Below are 21,867 nucleotides of genomic sequence, written 5' to 3'. Positions count from 1 at the left end.
TTACATGAAGTTTATTCCTATGTGCATAGTAAAGAGTCTAGAAGGGTTGTCATGATGGGACCAGCTCCACAAGAGAATTCAACACTCAATACAGTTAAGGACAGCAATCCCAGACTTAAAAAAAAAAAAAAAAGCAGTGTTTTAAAAACCGGACCATACCGGCCTATCCGACCGGTGACCTTTCCAGTCCGGTTCCCCCTTTTAGGCCAGTTATCAATTGGACCGGTGCTGAACCGCTTGAGCCGGGCGGTTTTTGGAGAACCGAACGGTTCAACACCACAACCTTTATTTGACTAAGTGGGCCAATTTAGTTCACTCCCCCTCACGGCCCAACATTGTTGGCCTACCCCTTTTTTTGACAAAATGGACTAGATCCTCTCCCTGGCCCAACATTCACTGCCCACACCCATCTTGCATAATGGGCCCTTAATCAAGGGTTGAACCATAAGCCCAGCAACCACTTTGGCTTGATTGCCTAACATGAGTTACATGGGAAGAGGTTTATAAAGCACTTTATTTTCCCTCTTACTTCCGATGTGGGATAAGGTAAAGGGATTTAAAAGCTAAAATCAACATTTTTCCTACAGGCTACAACAAGGGGGTTTGAACCGCAGACCACAAGCTCATAATAAGCATTACTACTCCACTATGCTGCATCCTTGTTTGTGTTAATTTTTAACAAAAAATAACTAAATAGCCTATTTCAAAAAATAATATATATATATATATAAATCACATATGTTTTTTTTTTCATTTTCAATTTGTTTTCATATTTAAATACGACTTTTTTATTTATTTACCATTTTGAATATATTTTCATATTTAAATATTGTATATATTTTGTTTAATAAATTTAAACCATTAATACATTTATATAAAAATGAATAAATAATATTATAAATATTATTTAATTTTTAATTATATATTTTAAATATTTTATAATTATTTTTAGTTTTAATAAAATATAAAATATATATTTATGACGTCACCGGTTCGACCGCGGTTTGACCATCGGCCCGACTAGTGAACCGTGAACCGGTAACTTTTTCGGTCCAACATCCGGTCCGATTCTGAAAACATTGAAGAAAAGCGAGAAAATGAGACTAGATAGTGTGATCATTGCAATAAGCCAAGGCACACTAGAGAGACTTGCCAGAAATTGCATGGAAAGCCATAATCAAAGGCCAAGGACAGCCACAAAGGGCAACAAGGAATTTAGAAATGACAAAGGATTTTAGTGTGAGGTAATGAATGCACCATCAATTGAGACACCAGATTCAGCATCAACCTCAAATAGTCTCCCTTTCACAAAAGAACTAGATCTCTTGTGACGAAAAAGTCTAATGTTTTTCTATCCTACATTCCATGTTTTGGTGACCAAAAAAGTACAGGTTGCTAATGGATTTTTCACTCCCATTAGTGGTAAAGGCAATGTTTTAGTCACTCATAATATTACTCTTTCATCAGTTTTTCATGTCCTAAATATGTCTTGTAACTTATTGTCCATCACTAAATTAACAAATTCAAAATTGTTCTATAACTTTCTTTCCCACTTATTGTGTGTTTCAAGACCTAACTACAAGAAAGATGACTGACCATGCTAAAAAAAGGAAGGGTCTCTACTACTTGGTTATCAAGGAGCAAGGAAAGATTCAAGTTCATCAAATAAAAGGAAACACGGGAAAAGAAGAACTCTGGATAATGCATGAAAGATTAGGGCATCCGAATTTTTTTCTCTTGGAAAACTTTGTATCCTAAATTGTGTATCAACTTTGATCTTTCTAAATTGTAATGAGAAGTCTGTAAGTTATCCAAAAAGCCACCATATTTCTTATACTTTGAGCAAAAAAATGGGTGAAATTCCTTTCTCTCATCCATACTAATGTTTGGGGCCCTTCACGCGAGTTCCTTGTTGTTAAGGAGCAAAATGGTTCATAAGTTTTATTGATGACTTTACCTGAACCGCATGGAACTATCTTTTAAAAGGAAATTTTGATACTATCATCACTCTTAACCAGTTCCACCAAATGATCCAAATCCAATTTAATGCAAAATTGCAAGTTGTGAGGTTGAATAATGGAGGGGAGTATTTAAAACAAACCGTTGAAAATTATTTCTATTCATCAAACCTCTTGTGTAGATACTCCTCGACGGAATGAGGTAGCCAAAAGAAAGAATAGACATTTGTTGGAGGTAGCTAGAGCCCTAATGTTTGCTAGAAACATTCTAAGTTCTTTTAGGGAGATGCAGTACTTACAACTACCTACCTTATCAATAGAATGCCCACTAAAAGCCTGAACTCCAAGACTCTAATAAACACCCTAAAACAACACCTACCTCACGTAAATTGCATTGTCTCCCTTCCACCTAAAGTCTTTAGTTGTACTATATTTGTCCATATCCCTAACAAAAACTGATCCAAACTTGATTCATCTAATCCTTCTAATCCCTCTCTTCTTAATCATGGCTTTGACATTGATCTTGATATTCCTATAGCTATTTGGAAAGGTGTTAAAAGTCGTACTAAATGTCCTATGTCAAATTTTTTGTCCTATCATAGACTTTTTTTTTTTTTTTTGATAAATAAGCACAACATAGATTAACAAGAGGCAAAAAGCCACAAAGCATACAGGGAGTATACAAGACAGCTAAGGCCTCACAACCAAAGAAAGAAAACCAAAAAACTCACCATCCCTTAATTGGAAGCTAACCATTCCAAAAAGCCTATAAGGGAGAGTGGTTCCTCACCAATATACAATTGAACCCAACCCCATAAGTTACAAACAAAAGAATTTTTAAGCTTCTAAATTGCTAACCCCCCCCCCCCCCCCCCTTAAAAAGCTAGTCTATTCCTCTTTTTCCAAATTGTCCAACAAATGAACAACGGAATGGATTTCCAAAATTTTTTCCTTTTTTCCCCACAAAAGAACCCCTCTAGTTAAATAAGACCTCCTTTACAGTTTCTGGAAAAACCCACTGAGCGCCAAACAACACAAGAACAATATCCCACAACACTCTGGCCACTGTACAATGTATTAGAATATGATTTACAGTTTCCTCTTCGCAACCACACAAAAAAACAACAATTAGGAAGTTGTCACCCTCTTTTCTAGAGCCTATCCAGAGTAAGCACCTTCCCCCAAGCGGCTTCCCACACGAAGAACGCAATTTTGGTTGGAACTCTATCCACCCAAACGTTGCTTTTTGGGAAAACGGCAGCACTAGGGCTAACCAACAGGCTGTACACTCTCTTGACTCTATACTGCTCGTTTCTCCCATCCTTCCAAAAAACCAAGTCTTCCTCCAAAGTAGTCCTATGCCCCCTCAAAACAAGAAATAAATTGCCTACCATGTCCAATTCCCAATCATTAAAGTCCCTAAGAAACCTTAAATTCCAGCTGCCTTAGCCGAAGTTCCGGTCCCACATCTCTTCCACTATGGCATTCTTATGCACAGCCAAAGCATAAAGATGTGGGAACCTTTGTGACAAAACTGTACATCCACACCATAGATCAATCCAGAATCTGATTTTGGTGTCTTTTCCCACTTTAAACACCATGTTTTCCCAGCACCAAGCAGACTCCTTCAAAATCTCCTTCCAAACCCCTACTCCAAATGCCCCATTTGCCTTCTTTGTCCTCCAACCAAGATCCTCTTGCCCATACTTCACCACAAACACTTGCTTCCAAATATCCTCCTTAACACAAGCAAATCTCCATAACCATTTACCAAGCAAGGCTTTGTTCAAAAGGGTTAGCTTTCTTAAGCCCAGCCCCCCCTTTTCCTTAACCTCACAAACCACCTCCCAATTGACTAAGTGGGCTTTCTTTTCCAAATTACCCCCTCCCCACAAAAAATCTCTTTGCAACTTTTCTAACCTCCTTACCATTGTCTTTGGCGTGCGGAAAAGAGACATTTGATACAAGGGCATACTAGCAATCGTGGTCTTTATTAATGTAATTCTCCCACTTTTCTAACCTCCTTGCCACTGTTCTATCATAGACTTTGCCACCAGTATAAGGCCTTTACCCTTTCCAACTTTGAACCGCTCACCTTAGCCTTTTTGGCCCCCTACCACACTGTCTTCCCTTTTATTCTTAGTTCCATTTTTTCCAAGAGGCCTAAAATTTCCTCTTCATGACCATCCATTGGAAGACCCAAAACTTTGCTAAAAGCCATTAATCTGCTAAAATTTCCTTAGAAACAGGGGATATCCCGCCTCTGCACCTCTGGGGCACCTCCCTCCCCCATAACGTAAGCCTCTTCCTCCTCCCCAACCAAAAGACTCGATTCCACTACTACGCAGTTTGATTGAAGATTTAGCCTTGACCCATCCTTCAAGATCATGGAAAGGGAGCCATTTCTCACATCTTCTACCATCGACAGGTCCTCCCTATCCATCGATGACAGATCACCCCAACAAATCAACCCTACCTCGCGACAAGCCTCCCCGATAGCCCCAAAGAAAGGAGTAGAAGAGAGAGTACCCCCCGCTTCAGAAAAAGAGATAGATATCGTACCTTGAAAACGCACCACCTCCGACATCAAAACCTCATCCATAGGTGAGAAACCCTTTCTCAATTGCCTCTCACCAAGCTCGTCAACAGGGGACACTCCCCACTTAGGGCAAAGAAGATCCCCGCTATTAAGAAGAAAACCCCAGTTTTTTTCTCTTTCTAATATCCAACTTCCCCTTCTGATATTTCCTCTCTTTCATCCTTTTCAACAAGGTCAAAATCTCCCCTTCAAACCCCTCCGTCGGCATTCCTATGCAATGGCTAAACTTAGCCAAACAACTAGAGGACCAACTATGAGTACCCGCTTCCTCACCCTCCTCCAAATCCTCCCGTATTGCCCTTTTCGAGAAATCCTCTAACACCTCTTCGATAATCCCTAATTCCTTACTCGAATAGCTAGAGCCCTTCATCTCCCTCCCATCCACCAAAATCACCCTTAAAGGGTCCATTAATGGTAGTGCATCCACCTCTAAAACACAACCCCGGTCAGATCCCCTGCCACTGGTGACAAGTGCCCAATCCAGCCTCGAGAGAGAAGAAGAAGAAGAAGAAGAAGAAGAAGAAGAAAGATCCCGCTTCCCCAAGAAGAAAAGAGAACGAGGGGGAGGAATCATGTACCTGGAGGCCTCCTCCAAGAGAGCTTCGCCGGTGATCTCTGCACAATGAGACGCCGACAAAAGCGATCCTATCTCGACACCAAAACCATCTCCATCAGGCCTCCAACAGTCGACGGCTCAATAGCCCCCGAGAGCCCTAGCCCCTTTTAAAACCTCTTTAGCGATAGGTCAGCCCACATTCCACGGGCCATTTAAAACGCCACTGGTTTGGCCTACCTAAAAAAACTGGGCCTCCTCTCCACTTCTACCTCCATCACCTAGCCCACACTGCTTATGCAATGGGCTAGAGGCCCTTCAACTGAGGCCCCCTTCAAAACAAAGGACACCCTTTCTCTACCCCTTTCGTCCTTTGACCCTCCCATTGACACAAAGTCAGAGTCAGCAGCGCACAGTCCTTTCAGCAGCAAGTTTCTCTACCTTTGCACGGCACAGCAGCCTCTGCAGACTGCCAAAGAGGCTGCACCTAATCCATGTTACAACCAGCAGGTGAGCCACCCCCTCCTTCAACCCTAACCTCCTGCTTCTCTCCCTCCCCGCTTCTGAACACCGGGACAACTTTCGACACCCTTGGTTGCGCCTCCCACCACAGCTAAATAGCATAACAAGTAGAGCCAACAACCACCTATAAAGAGTTTGGCCACACTCCAAGCCCTCTAGTTTCACCAAAATTCTGACCCACTGAAACTACTTAAACGCAACAGTATCTTCATCCACTGCAACAAACCCCCCACAATCTTCCCCTATCTTTTTGAACACTTCCCGACTCCAAAAATGCAGCGGTAGACCCACTACTCTCACCCATACTTCATTAACTTGCTTACCTTTTCAAAAACACCCCGCTTTTGGGTCCCACCTCTCCAGTTGCAGAAACTTCTCCTTAAAACAAAAAAAACTCCTTAACAACACTTTTTCTGCCTCTGCTTTATCCTCAAACTCGAATAGAATGAAAGGACCTCCTAGCCTCGCAACGTTCACCCCTCTCAGGTTCCAGTGAAATCTTCCTCAGCTACCCAGTGCTGACAAGTCTGGAACAGAAACGGAAGGCTCTCCCCATCTCCCAACCAAACACCAGTCCAACAGCTCCCTCCTACTTAGCAAATCCTTTTCCCCAAGCTATAGCCACACCGCTTCCCCTAACCTTTTCGCTCTCGATTTGAAAACATCAGCAAAGGACTCTTTCGCCTTCTCCTCAGGAGCCCCGACTCTGCTCTCTGTCCTAACATAACCAGGGAAACCCTTGGACTCTTCTTGGGTCATTACTCTAAGAGAACGAAGCTTTTCAGTCAAAGTGGTCCACCCGCCCAAAATGCCTTTCCCCTCCGGGAACACTAAACAGTACTTCTTTGCTTCTAAGTCAACCACGAAGCCCAGAATGAACCTACTCATGTCAATTGCACGACATTCCAACCTAAACTTCCTCCATCCTCCTAAATTTTAACAAACCTCTTCGCATGCTTACCCTTGCAGCAAGCCTCCACTCCTTCCAACAGAGAACATAAACTGAGGCCCCCAAACTTGATCCACGACATAAAACCTCTGCTTTTTTCCACAATGATCCCCTTAAGCTTCTCCACAAACGCATCCATCGAGATTTCAAAGGACTTGACGTCCACAGCAAACCAACTTTTGCCTCCTCTCATATGCATAGGTTTTTTACTACTTGAAAATATATAGAACATTACCTACCACTTAAAACATCAATTGCAATGGTGAAAAGAAGTGGAAAAAGAGGATCTCCTTGTCTTAGGCATCTACTTGGTGTTTCCATTCACTAAGACAATGTTTGTTTTTAGTTAAAAGTAACCTATTAATATCAATCACCATAACTAAACTGAACCTATTGAAAATGAGTTCACTTTAGTTATGTTGGTTGATATCAACAGGTTCCTTTTAGTTGAATAGAAAAAGCCAAATATTTTGTTTTTTCTATTAAGCCAAAAAACAAACACCACCTAAAACCGCAAAACTTGCCAAGAGCAAGCATCCTCTCATCCAAGACCTCTATTTTGAACTAAATACTTTTCTCAAGTACATGGTCTAGAATCTAAATGATCATAGGCCTTTTCAAAATCAATTTTAAAGACTACCCCTTCCATTATGGATCTCCTTGTCATAGGCCTTTTCAAAATCAATTCAAAGCCATAATTAATATGTTAACTTTACAAAGCCAAAATGGTAGCCTAGAGGACTTACATAGCCCCCTAGAAAGACTTAAAAAAAATGCTAAGGTTATGTTTGATTCCCAAAGAATTTAAGGGAAAATGAGAGGAAAAGAAAATAGAGAGAAAGTAAAAGGACAAAAAATGAAGGAAAATAAATAAATTTAAAGTAAATTAATTATTTTTACATGTTACTTTAAATTCATTTTACTTATTTTAACTCTTCTATATAAAGATCAAATAAGTTGAAAATACATAAATTTCTAACTAATTTTAAATTATATTTGATTTTCTTTCATATTTTCTATAGTAAAATCAAACATTAGAAAATTATTTTTCATAGCATTTTTTTCCCTAGCATTTTTTGGGAACCAAACATATCCTAAGATTTTTATCTCTTTCCTCTCTACCTTCTCATGCTGTTTTCTTTCACTCTCTTTTCCAATCTCAAAAGTCGTAATTCCCAATTCCTCACCATAACCCTTAAAAAGGTAAATCTCTAGCCTCTTATTATTTGATTGTAGGGAGCTACTTTAGGAGACTGTCTTATGGTGAGGATTACTAGTAATCAACCTTTTCACCTCTAATGCAAATGCAGAATTTCTGGGTTCCAGTACTCAGAATTATATACATACCAACAAAAGTTCCATTTGGTGCAGCTTTTTTGGTTGCCTAAGAGCTGTCTGACTGTTAAAAAGCTTACTTATGCATTTGAGTATTTAAAGCTGAGGATTTTAGCAGAAGAGTGTTCAGTATGGGGTTCCAGCATTTATAAGCTTTTTACATATTAAAAAGAAACCTTCTGTTACCATAGATTTTCAAAGAACCTGAGTAAAAGCTATTAGCTAAATAGGCCCTGAAATGTCAATATTTCAACATAGTTTCATAGATTATCCCCACATTACTGACAAGCCATACATACAGATGTTTAGAACTAATATTGAAGCACACTAAGAATAGAAAAAAAAAATGAAACCACCTGATCCTATTCCAGCTAATATCTATATAACATTTTCCTTTGGTGATCCCTAAGGACATCTACAGTTTGTTGCTTACATCATCCTAGGGTTGTGCTGGGGATGAGAGACAGCCTATCACAACAGTGCACCGCTCTTGTCATCTCCCTTAATTTCTGTGACCGAGAATTCTAATTTCATTTCTTTGGATAGAAAGGTCACTTATTTGGGTAAAAAAGGCAAGGAAAAAATTGGTTGATAGTTACACTCCAGACCACCTGGATCAATCATGCATTAGAGGCATGCTTAAAGACTACAGAGATAAGTTGGAATGCTCTTTCATCAAAAACCTTTGGAGGGTCTGATTTTCGCTTCTAATACAGGCATCAGGAACCTTCTGGTGGAAGGAGTTCTGCAATGGCCATTTCTTAGGTTTCTTTACGGAGGGGGAGGTCCTCAACAACTTTCTCTCTGATTGAGGAGGATTCATCCATAGGCAAGGATTGGCTGACAGGTTGTCTAAGAGGGAAGCTATCTCTAGATTGTTTTGCTCAGAAGTCAAACCAAACCACCATCCACCCCTGGGGCCCTTTCTTCTCCCAACTCCATAGTTTTTTCCCATTATATTTATTTTACCTATGCCTTCTTCACCTCTGCTTTGTCATCTCACTTTGTTTGAAGGATACCTCACTTTCCTTGGCACTTATTTTCTTTGATTAATTCAACCTATTGCTTCCTATCTATAAATAAAAATAAAAAGAAGTAACCATATAGGACTGAAAACTCAAACAACACTCAGCTGAAGCATTTCTCAAGCTATACAATCAAAAGCTTTCAAATCAGGTGTATAATAAAACTTAAATAACTGATAAACACAAGGACCAAAGCAAAAATGACAGATATAATCCGTACCTTCTTTCAGCTTTCCTTTCTAAACCAGACAAGTGATTCAAAACCGCATGCAGTATACATAGAGATCTATGAACAATAATAGCCTGCACAAAATCAAACTGGTTTCTGAAAACAGAGAACAAGAAAAATAAAAAATAATAAAAGATATTGAAAACCAACACTTCACAAGTGAAATCCAAAGAAATAAAGAAAAGCAATCACTCCCTTCCTTATGTGGCAATCAAATAGATCATGTTAAAGATTAATTTAAATCACCATCAGTGCAATTTTAATATGCACACAAGAAAGCAACTTTCAAGCATCATTAATCCAATAGAAGTTAATATTTCGTGATACAAAAGAAAACATAGGCAAGAAATCAATATGACAACATGCAAAAGAATAGTTTGTTGCCAAGGAACTAAATTCCATGTCATTTTGATTGAAACACAAAAAAAAATTCAACTCCAAACAAAACCAATGCATGACAAATTAGCAGTACCAAATTCAAGAATTTCAAAATGCTTCTTTGTGCTTTGACCCAAAGAACTCATGTCAATAATGTTGATACCCGAGTTTCACAATGACACATGGATCTCTAATTTACACCACATGACTATTGTGGCATGTAAGATCAATGACATGTAGAAATCACATCATTAGAAGAGCCAGTCTCATTGCAGCTATGCACTCACTACAAATATCACTGTCTATTATTAAAGCAATTCTATTACTACTACTATTTTGACAACACAAAGGATACTTGTTGTCTTCAACATATCTCGTGATGGAACAATCATAGTGTAGTATTAATGAATTAAGGGTTACTTCAACATGCAAAGTAACTAAGTTGGGCTATGAGAGCACACTTCCCCACCTTTACTTGTTATTTTCCTGGCCCTTGTCTTACTTCATCAAGAGGATATCTCCAATAGTCATCTCCATGCCCCCCTAAGAGGAGGGCCACCTAATCATGTTTTTTTTATCATACCAAGTTATTATTGTACCAAGATCTTTTGTACTTCCATCAAACATGCCTACTGGCATAGCACCCTTATTGTTCACTTATATATATATCATATCTGCTCGAGTCGTGGAGTAGGTTCAAGGAGTTCAATTAGGCTTGGTGTATGTTGGTGGTGAGCCTAGCCTCACTAATCATCAAAAATATAAGACGGTTCTAGGTTTTAGTTTGATAGCTAGAGTTAGAGACTCATGAAGGCGAGATTGCGCAAAATATGGTTGGGCCCTTTTCAATTGAACTAAATGGAAGAGGAAACCATTTAACAGGACACATATACTCGTGTGTTTATCCAATAAAAATTTTATGTATGGCATGTATGGCAATATGTTATTGATCCATATACACATCGCGTCACCTAATTAGTCCATGTACACATGGCGCCATCTCATTGATCCATGCTAATTTATCTTGTTGGTTTTTATCTAAAAGATGATAAACCATTAAGTCCCTTATTAATTAAAAACAAATCACCATATAAGAAATTCAACATCAATTCCAATTTTGCATTTGCTATTTCTAAGTGCCATAAAGTGGTTTTTATCCAATTAGAATAATCAATAGATTTTTAATGTCCACATAATATAATCAAACCCAAAAGGCCTACTTTGGTGTTTATGGCATTAATACATGCTGCCTTGTACGGTTCATTGCATTAGGTACTTTGAACTTTATTTGAAAACTTTTGGCAATTTAACTTTATTAGCTACATCTATGCTTGGTCACAAAAGAAGCCCCAAACAATTTTCAATTTAAAAAAAGGTCTACTCTCTTATTACAAGTGTATCCTAATATGATTGGACATTTAGGTCAAGTTATTTTTTCTTCTTTTTTCCTTTTTGATAAAATAGGGGTGAACAGGTACAAATAAGGGTTTACAATATGTTAATTATTTAAATGGCACGCCTTTGCATACAAATATTTTTCTTTTTCAATCCCCATAGAGTACATACTAGGGTTTTGTTCTTCCCCAAAATCGTCAAGAAGTGACCAATCATCCTAGGGCCACACATGCACACATCCCAAATAACTTCCCCCCATCCCCAAACGTACACTATGAAAAATCATAACTAAAATGTAGGTTAAGAAGAGAATCAAACCCCTACCCTCCTAGATAGGCATAAAAAGCATATAGTAGTACTAAGGTAAACTTAAAATTTTGATTATATCTCAACACCTATAAGAAATGTTTTATTCTTTGCCCCACTAAAATAAATTCCTGGTTCCACCACCATCAGCAGGTGCTAAGATGGCCATTGATGTTGAGCTTTTAGTCCAGTAGAAGGTTTAAACATGGCTGTTAATTTAGGTACAATAAATCTTCATATGGAAGATGATTCCCTAGCTATTATTTTATTTCATTAGCCTCCACAAAAAGAAAACATAGTTAGCTGCTTGGTTATTGGAAGAGGATAATTCATGCTCCTGCTAGAGACATTGTTTTTCCATCTATGTTCAGACCTAGATCGGCTAACTAGTTGACTGACTTTTTGGTCTACAGAGGTGCTAGATTACTTGAGTTCTTAGTGGGGAACCTAATCGTATAGACATTTCTGAGGGATCTAGTGGTTATGATGTACTTTTAGCTTTTCTTATTGCTGTTTTGATTCTTGTTGTTGCAAAGAAAACCTCATCCTTCTTGTAGTTTTCTCTTTAATTTAATAAATTCTTGTTCTTATCAAAAAGAAATGTTTTCTTTGATTTTACAAGTGGGCCTAAGTGTTTACAAATTTATGTCTGAGTCCATTTTGGTCTAGTAAAATGACAAATTGGAATGACACTACACATTAAATTTCATGGAAAGAGACTCAGTACCAGCCATCCCATCAGTTGCACCAAAATCAGCATGCCCTTAGATCTAGCAATCTCACTTGAGGCATTTATAAGATGACGGGTTCATTGCAAGATGTCATGGATTTTTTATTTTTTATTTTTTTTCAGAAACAAAAGAAGTGTTAATAGATAATAAAAACATACGAAGGATGAAAGGTCCTCCTTATGAAGTACAAACCTGATCAAAAGGAACTAAGTAAACCTCCACAAAACAACGAAGGGTATAGAATAAGGACAAAAGGCCTATACAAGTATAACAACACCAGCCCCTATAACCCAACCCTAATGTATACAAATCGAGAGCCAACTAAGCCGAATAACACTCAAAGGGTAGGGTTTTAAAATGTCTATACATTTAGCCTTAAAAGAAACAAAAAAAAAAAAAAAAAATGAAACAAACCCCACAACAAATCCAGTGTCCTCCAAGTGTTCTCAAAAATCCGAGCATACCTCTCTCTTCACACAATCCACAACAAAGAGAGACATGTTATCCTCCAAAGAGCCCTACCTCTAATCGAATTCCCAAAACAGTAGAAAGGAGATCACCATCATATCACAAATGTTGCCTAGCGGAACCCACTCCATCCCAGCCTATGAAAAAATTCTATGCCACAATCCCAAAGTAATCGGACAATGCAAGAAAAGATGATCAATCATCTCACTACTCCTCTTACATAGGATGCATCAATCAAGACTAAGGACTTTGAAAGATCTTCTCAACTGTACCATGTCATTAGTATTTACCTTCTTAAGTGTCACTAACCATCCAAAGGCCTTAAGCTTAGATGGAACTCTTGATTTCCACAAAAAATTAGTTGGGTAGAAGGGGACTGAAAGGGTGTTTTTTTTTTTAGCTTTCTGCTTAAAGCAATTTGCTTTCAGACTTTAGGTTGCTTATTTTTCTATTTTTTTTATGACTTATAAACTTTTTGTTGAATAGAAAAAGCCAAAACATTTGGCTATTTCTAAATGGAAAAAGTAATATATTGATTTTTCTTTACTATTTAATACTTAATAGAAATAAAATATTATAAAAATAAACAATTTAATACTTAACACTATTAAGCATTAAAGTTCTATTTAGAATAAAGTAAAAAAAAAAAAAAAAAAAAAAAACACCACCTAATCTGGAGAAAATGATAAGGCTGAAAAAAACAATTTTACTAAGAAATCTCCCAAAAAGGAAGATACCCAAGATCTCACAACAGGAATAGAAGGAGACAAATGGAAATTGGACAATAAGGACATTAATCTTTCAAGATCCTCAATCTCTATATTTGTTAGATTGCAACGAAAGGTGAGATCCCAAGACAACGAAATGTTATTACCAAGGATAGCTAAGGTAGAATAGTTTTTAATAGTGGTGACTCTCAAAAGACTTGAAAATTGTAAACACAAAGGTTGGTCCCCCCACCACAAATTTTCCCAAAACGAATTCTAGACCCATCACCCGCCACAAAACGAGTGTGTAGAAAAAACGTGGAGCAAATGTGCAATGGCCTTCCAAGGGCAATGATATGACCATCTGACTCTATTGTTGGCGTCCCATCCATTAGGATGTGTCCCATAAATACTCAAGATGACCTTATGTCAGAGGATAATACTTTCTTGAAGGTAACTCCAAAGCCACTTCCACAATAAAGTTTGACTCCTCAGAGAAATTTTCCCCAACCCTAATCCACCAACCTCCTTTAGCCTACAGACTAAGTCCCAATTGACCAAATGATCCTTTTTACCTTCCCCACAACCTAACCAAAGAAAATCTCTTTGTAATTTCTCAATCCTCAAAGCTATTGAAACCGGGATCTTGAAAAGAGAAAGAAAGTAACTCAAAATATGCGACAAAGAAGATTGAATTAGGGTGATTCTACTGCCAAAGGATAAGAAGGCTTTTTTCCAACCATCCAACCTCCTAGAGACTCTATCTAGCACGAGGTCCCAAAAGCAAATCAATTTTGGGTTCCCCTTAACGAGAGGCCTAAATACGATAAAGGTCAATCAGAAACTGCACAATCAAGCAAAGAAATCAATCTGGCCATTTGGTTTTCAATAATGTTGATTCCAAAAAGAGTGCTCTTATTTAGGTTAATCCTTCGCCCTAACAAACGCCCAAAAAACCAACAAAATTAGCTTCAATGAAGGCAACTCTTCTAAGGATACTCTAGAAAAGAAGATGGTATCGTCCGCAAATTGTAAATGAAACAACATCCTGGTCCTATTTCTACCCAACCGAATCCCTCAAATAAACTCTCTCCTCCTCTCTCACAACCAATCTGCTTAAAAGGTCAACCACAATGGTGAAGAGAAAAGGAGAAAGGGGATCTCCTTGTCTTAGACCTTTAAAAGCCTTAATCCACCTTTGAGCATTTCCATTCACTAAGATTGCGAAAGTTGCCAAAGATAAGCATCCTATCATCCAAGATCTCCATCTTAAACTAAACTCTTTTCTTTCAAGTATGTGGTCCAAAAAATCTCAATCAACATGATCATTGACCTTTTCAAAATCAATTTTGAAGACTACCCCTTCCTCTCTAGACCTCCTCTTCTCATCCACCACCTCATTAGCAATCAAGACAGTATCCAAAATTTGTCTCCCCTCAACAAAAGCACCTTGGGTCAAATAGATGGTGTCTTGGAGGACTTTACACAAATGCCCTGAAAGAACCTTGGCTATGATTTTGTACAAACTAATAACCAAACTAATGGATCTATAATTTGAGATCCTGCTTGTTCGACTCTTTTTTGGCACTAGAGCGATGAAGATAGCATTCATGTTTTGATTAATTATCCTGTCATTATGAAACTCTAAGAACTCTCTTAATAAGCCATCCTTAATCGTCTCCCAACACTCCTGATAAAACCCAATTGTGAAACCATCTGGTCAAGGGCCTTTTCCTTATTTAAAAGTATCACAACATTGAGAATCTCTTCCTCCAAAAAAGGTCAATCCAGCCACTCAACACTCTCTACTAAAATAGGAGACCAATCCAAACCTTCTAACTTCCAAGACCCACCTAAAGGTTTGGAAAATAACTTCCCAAAATGGCGCTTAATCTCCTCTGAAATGCTTTCAATGTTATCTATGGTTACCCCATCTTCTAACACCAAAGATTTAAATAAACTCCTATTCCTCCTACCATTAGCCACGTTATGAAAAAATTTAGATCTTTTATCCATTTGACTCTTGTTTTTTGCCTCTAAAACACCTCTTCCTTTAACAGCACCTCTTCCAAATCCCCTTTTCTTAAAGACCTCCTTGCTGCCAATTTAGGAGAAAAATTACCTTCTTGTTCCTTCTCATCCAATTTTGTTATGTCCAGAAGAATATTTTTCTTTTTTTCTTTTAAGTCTCCAAAAGACACCTTATTCCACTCTTTCAATTTTGACTTGACAAACTAAAGCTTTTTCATGAATTTGTGACCTTTTCACCCTTCAAACCGACACTCATTCCACCAACACCCTAAATTCTACTTTAACTCTGAATGACTCAGCCACATGTTTTCAAATCTAAAAGGTGTTGGCCCCCACTTGAACGAATTGGTAATTAGCACAATTGGACAATGGTCTAAAGTCAATCCGAGGAGTGCTTCTTGGACAAATTGAGGGAAATCAAGCTCCCAACCAGTTGAAAAAAGGAATCTATCCAACCTTTTGCACACGGGGTTTTCTTACAACTGACCAAATGGAGGCGGCATTCCTCAAAGGCGGATCAATCAACTCACAATCTCTTATAAAGTCATCAAAATCCCTCATGCTTGAGGTTAACCTAGACCCTCCTAGCTTTTCATAAATTCTTCTAATGACATTGAAGTCCCCACCAACACACCATTTCGGAAAAGTTAAGCTTGAAAAATCTTGAAGTTCTATCTAGAAATCCTCTCTAAACCATGACAAGCTAGGACCATAGACCGAAGATGACCAGAAAGACCCATCATCCTCCGACTCTAACTTGACTGCTATTGAGAAAGATCCTGAAATGACCTCCGAACGATTAAACCTCAAAGCATCTTAGAGTATTGCCACTCCTCCCAACACCCTACTAGTTGAAAGAACTACCCACTCTTTGTCTCTAACCCTCCACACATTTTTAGGAAGTAACAGCATGTAGTTGCTCATAGTAGTGCTGAAGTTGAATATAAAACTATGATTCAAGTATGTAGTGAATTGCTTTGGCTTCAAAATTGGTGACTAAGTTAGGTGTTCCAATTTCATCTCACTCCTCCATGCATTGAAACAATCAAGGAACCAATCACATTGCATCTAATCCTATTACCATGATAGGATGAAACATCTAAAGATTAATTATCACTTTTTAAGGAGTTTGGAGGTTTGAGGTTTAGGAAAATTTTTGCAAGGAATTGTACTCTCTTAGGGAAGTGGCTTCGAAAGTTACCTAGGGAAAGTTCTATCTTTTGGCATCAGGTTATTATAATGCATTTATGGGACACATCCTAACGAATGGAACATCAAAAATCTAGTCAAATGGTCACATCAATGCCCTTGGAAAGTCATTGCATAGGTGTTCCAAGTTTTTTCTACACAAACTAGCTTTATGGTGAGTGATGAGATGAGAATTCGTTTTTGGGGAAGATTTGTGGTGGGGGTATCGACCTTTGTGTTCACATGGTTTGGTGAGTGAAGCAATTTGGATAAAGATTGGGAAGAAGGATGTTCAACCTAGGAAGGAGCATTTCAATAGCTCTTTAGTTAGGAGATGGGGAGAATATCTAGAACCAACTCTAGAATTTCTTGCATTGAGGAGATGGATAGTAGACAATAGTTGGACTCTAAAGGGGGAGCGAGGATTTCCTTGCTAGGGGGTGCCCTTCTCTTGTTCGATTTTGAGAGTAGCTCTGATGCAAAGATGGTGTTGTCAAGGGGTTTAAGAAGGTGTAAGGAAAAGGTTTTGCTTTTGGATAGGTGGACCCTAGAGGTAGAGCATTTTCAGTGTTTTCGAAAATATGAGCATGCTAGGGAAGTGTGGGTGAGAGTGGTGGAGCTTCCTCTGCACTTGTGGTGTCTAGAGGTGTTCAAAGAGCTAGGGAATAATTGTGGTGGTTTTGTTGAAGTCAATGAACACACAGCTCACCTCTCACATTGATCAAACAGGAGAAGGATGCCTGGGTTGTTGAAGGTGGTGGTGGACCTATCTTGCTTCACCATTTAGTTATGGTGGGAAGTACCACTATGGAATTCTCAAGAGGTTCCGAGCAGTGGGTTTTTTGGTCTGGAGGTTAGGGGTGAAGTTACAGGAGGGGCACATGCTGATGAGAGTGTGAGGGTGCAGGTTCCACTGCTGCGATTGGAGGTAGATGTTGAGTCGGGCTATGGTGGAGGGAGAGAGAGGAAAGGTTGGCAAATAACTGACGGCTCTGAAAAGGCTATGGTAGGTAGTGGGCTGCAGAAAGCTGTAGAGGGTGATAGTGTTGGGAGGAAAGTTGCTTGAAATGGGGGCTGCATGGGTGTGGTGTCTCTCAAGGGAACCCTAAGTGGGGCTGCTGGTGGGCTGGAAGAAGTGGGCTTTGAGGGCTTGAAAGAGGCCCAAGTCTTTAAAGGATTCTCAACTGAAGTGGCCCATCTATCTCACGGCTCATTAGAAGGGTCAAGAGTTAAAATTTCTAAGGAGGCTTGTGGGGTGGATCATTATTCTAAGAAGGCCCATAGCCTTCCTGTTCTCTGTGTGACCAAAGGTGGAGGTGAGGACTCTATTAACCGAGACTGCAGTGCTGATTCTAAAAATTTCCCAATGGAGGAGCTGGCTCTATTTAGGGCTTCTTTTGCCTCTAGAGGGCACAATTTCCAGAATCCTAAGCACTCCCTACAGGTGGTTCTCGAGACAAGTATTGTCATAGCCCCCATTGCAGAAGCGAGACACTCTAGTACTATTTCTCTCTCTCTTTCATCCTTAGGGATACAGGCAGCTTCTTCTCCTTCTCTTTTTTGGAATGGTCTTGGTCTAGAGGGATGTGAGGTGGATTCTGCAGTTGATTGACTGGGGAGAGGGTAGCAGTCTCCCGAGGATGGTTCTAGTCAACTACACTTCAGTGGAGTTTGAAGAGGTTGAGGTGAGGCTGATCAAAGTTAAGGTGGGTGAGAAGGATAAGGAAGAGAGGGCATGTCTTGGTTTAGCTCCAAGGGCAGAGGTGCCTATGGAGGACTAGGAAAGAGCTAAGGGGCCAGGAGGGTGTGAAGTGGAAAAAAGAACTCTTCGTCTTCAAAACTTGAAAGGGAACTAAAGAAACTGGAGTGTTTTGTGTAAAAGGGACCAAAAGGCAGACGATCAAGATGTGGAAAGGAAGAGGTGGGAAATCGCAGTTGTGGGTAGATGATGCTTTTTCATCTCTTTGGAATGCTAAAGGGGCTTCTAACAACATCCAGAGGAAGTTCATCTAGCCTTTGTTTGGATCACAACAACCAGTTTTGGTATGCCTGCAAGAAGGTCATCTGAGGGCACTCTGTTTTTTAAATCTTTTAAGCTTTAGGCTTGGTTTGAGGGGTGAGTTATAGTTGCCTTTCCTTTCGTTTGTTGCAAAGTGCTATTTTTATACTCCATGTGCGCTTTGATGCGCCTTTTTCAAGTGTTTTTAATATAATCACTCTTTTCCATCAAAAAAAAAAATGTGTACTGAATTCTTTCATATAGGCCTATCGTATAGGAGTTCAATCATATTTTGATCAGGTTTTTGTAATTGTGGGAAGGACTCCGCATCCTTCTCATGTACTTTTTATCCATAATTAATACATCTTTTGTTTTTTATTAGAAAAAAAATATCACTTTCTTTGTGAGAGTTCTATCCCAAGAGATTTCTTTTCCTTACATTCACTCTTCTGATCAATTGGCTAATGTCTTTACAAAAGCTCTTTTTAACTGTCTTGTGGAGTATTTTTGCCCAAGCTAAGCTTGATTGATATTTGTGCACCAACTTTAGGGTATTTATTGAAAATATAGATAACATATTTATCATTGTTTCCAATAGGTAAAGTTATCCTTTCATTTTTTTTTTCCTTTTTATCTTAGCTATTTGACAAGTTATCTAGCAGACAATGCATTTATTTGTTAAATTAGAAAGTTTCTTTATGTAATCTCAACTCTCAAATTTTCCTATTAATACATGGAATCACCAACCACTAAGATATGTTCAATAGTATTTTCTTATTCCAATTAACAATGCTAAAGTGAGTTAACCACATTTTCAGGATACAATAATCAACTTCGAAGATACTATAAGCACATCCATTAGTTTCTCAAAGAATATACCATTACTTGATCTGAGACTTAAATTGCTTCAGCTAAATTTTTATTATGACCTCTTCAAACTAATAAGCATCCCTAATTACAAGATGGTAAAGTGTACCTACTTTAGGCAGGAAGAACTTCATTATTTAATCCCAAAACCTGGTCTCATAAGAATGTTTTTTATTCAAGAACTTGCAGTCTTATTGTCTTCAGTAGTAAATCTGTTATCTTAAATCTTGTAATAGTACTTCAAAAGGGATATGTTTCATAGAAATACCACTGGATGTTTTTGCAACAGTTGTGACACATTAAAAAGATTCACTTAAGTCTACCAAGTCAAAAGATATCAGTTCTGTAACTCACATTTCCAACACCACATAGGTCAAGTAATGCTTCGAACAAAGCCTCCAACCGTACAATCCCATTACTGACCTGCAAAATAGAAAAGATTCAACCAACAGATCCAAATTAAACAATCACAGTATAGATCACTACAAGAGTAAGAGTAAACATGTCCAGCACCATATTGTTGGCAATCAAGTGCAGTTGAAAAATTTTTACAGGTCAGCAGTCAGAATTTTAAGCTGAGACTAATATGCTTCACCATCAGGCATGTAGCAAAGGGCAATATGGTGCTGACATACATATTGACTCAACCCTGCAGAATTTAAAATCAACTACAAGACCACCACTAAAACCATTATTATTTCACTCTTCAAAGTCTATGGCTGTGCTTGCTAGATAGAAATAGGAATGGGAATGTAAACTCAATTCCTACCACACCAGTGTATTATTTTGTCAAACCAACTCATGTGGATTTCCTGTGGCATAGCATAACCACATAAGACTACAGAATTCCAAGGACATAACCACATAAAAATTAAACTAAGTGCATGAGATGTATGCAATATGCACAAAAGAAAGAGAAAAATGCTCAACTTGCTGTTCTAGCATTTCCTCCTTCCCCTTTAGACCACAAGAAGAATGCAGGGAATGAATTCATTGCTGCCCAAATCAACTTCTACATCCCCTATAAGGTTCTAAAATTATGCTCTTTCCAAACATTCCAGACCAAAAAACAAAGAGATCAATATCCAACTGTTTTATGCTTGGAACCAACAAAAGCACCCTAGTAGCTTGGTAAAACTTCCTTAACAGATCAATGAAGAACCCAAGTGAGGATGCAGAATTTTTATTTCCAAGATCTAAAATTAGAGATAATAATTTATAGTTACCATTATACTTCTAATATTGTATCTTGAAAGTTTTAAAAAAAAAATAGAGTAATACTCTAAATACAATAATTTAAAGATTCTCTCTTTTTTGTCTTTTTCTCATTTCTATGTTGGATCATGGTTAACTAATTTTCTAAAAATTTAATATTTTATATTAAATTTTGATCTAGAACTGATCTGTTAAACAAATATATTCAAATTAAAAAATTTTAAACAGAATCTTCTTCAAAACTCAAATAGAAGATAGTCAAAAAAAAATTATTCATCTTATACAGTTAATCCAAAATTTTCAAAATTCTATTGAACTTTCTTTTCTTTGGGAAAAGTAATATGAATATAAAAAAAATACACAAATATAAAATATTAAACCCTTGTATTTTATATAGGGATCACAAAATATTGAAATATCAATTATTATTTGACTGATATTTTTTTATTTTGTTATTTCTAATGGAATCAATTAATTACCTTTGTCAGCACAGAATAGAGATGTGAGGCCTTTGCCACTTCAGAAGGAGTAGACATTATATGACCCTTCGAAGGCAAATCGGAAGAGTCTTCATCTGCAAGAGAGTTTATCATTTTGGAGGCCATATTCATGCTCAAGCACCCAAAAAGGACATGGAAATCTGTTTCACAAGCCACAAGTAACTTAGAAACCAGATTTTTTCCTGATGTTTGCCCACTTTGAGAGCCCCAAATGGTTAACAACTTGTTGGAAAGATGATCATGAGCAGATAGATCATTATCTACGGTCAAACGGGTAGAATCAGCCATGTCTGTCTGAACTCCCTTGGCCTTACAGGTTGGCATAGCTAGCATACAATAAAAACAAAAGCAAAACAAAAAACAAAAAACAAAAAGACCAATAAAAAACAAAACAAAACAAAAACAAAATGATGTCAGAAAAACTGTAAAAGAATAAAAGTAGCTGGAATTCAAAAGTCAGTGGTTTCCAACATATCTCCAACTCCTTCTCACCTGTGTCAACCCGAAAGTCAGCTTCATTCACTGAAGTGTTCACATTTTGACATGGTTGAGAAACTCCATTTTCCCTGCCACTTTGGCCAGTTTCATTAAATAATTTCCAGCAAAGGTAGATGATATATCATGTAAAAAATCAAGCTAAGTTACCAGGCTAGAATAAACACAAATCATTAGTAAATAAGGAAACCCTTTAGGCTCTCAAATACCCAACTTACGTGTAAATAAGAAAAACAATATTTTTCTTTTTTTCTTTTAAGCCTCCAAAAGTGTCCTTATTCCACTCTTTCAATTTCGACTTGACAAATGGTAGTTTTTTCATGAATTTGTGACCTTCCCACCCTTTAAAACGACACTCATTCCACCAACAACCTAATTTATCCTTGAAATCCGAATGAAGCAACCACATGCTTTTGA

The 21,867-nt window shown here is 38.0% G+C and overlaps 1 protein-coding gene across 4 annotated transcripts in view; it reads right to left on the bottom strand.

Annotated features, from left to right (window-relative positions):
* LOC104882239 (protein SENSITIVE TO UV 2) overlaps window positions 1–21,867 on the bottom strand; it is a 67,776-nt gene that overhangs the window by 18,350 nt on the left and 27,559 nt on the right. For 2 of the 4 annotated variants that reach the window (XR_002031707.2, XM_010664556.3), the window contains exons 4-7: window positions 21,448–21,527; window positions 20,935–21,281; window positions 19,595–19,663; window positions 9,162–9,244 (exon numbers count right to left, since the gene is read on the bottom strand). Coding sequence is in view for 3 of the 4 variants with exons in the window: in XM_010664556.3 (XP_010662858.1) it covers window positions 9,162–9,244; window positions 19,595–19,663; window positions 20,935–21,281; window positions 21,448–21,527 (579 nt within the window). In the remaining variant the exon portion in view is untranslated. The remainder of the gene's footprint in view (window positions 1–9,161; window positions 9,245–19,594; window positions 19,664–20,934; window positions 21,282–21,447; window positions 21,528–21,867) is intronic. The other 2 variants (XM_010664566.3, XM_010664562.3) reach the window with 2 other exon arrangements.

This window comes from Vitis vinifera, chromosome 2 (genome assembly GCF_030704535.1).
Source record: "Vitis vinifera cultivar Pinot Noir 40024 chromosome 2, ASM3070453v1".
NCBI lineage: Eukaryota > Viridiplantae > Streptophyta > Magnoliopsida > Vitales > Vitaceae > Vitis > Vitis vinifera.
This window is presented reverse-complemented; position numbering and strand designations above follow the sequence as displayed.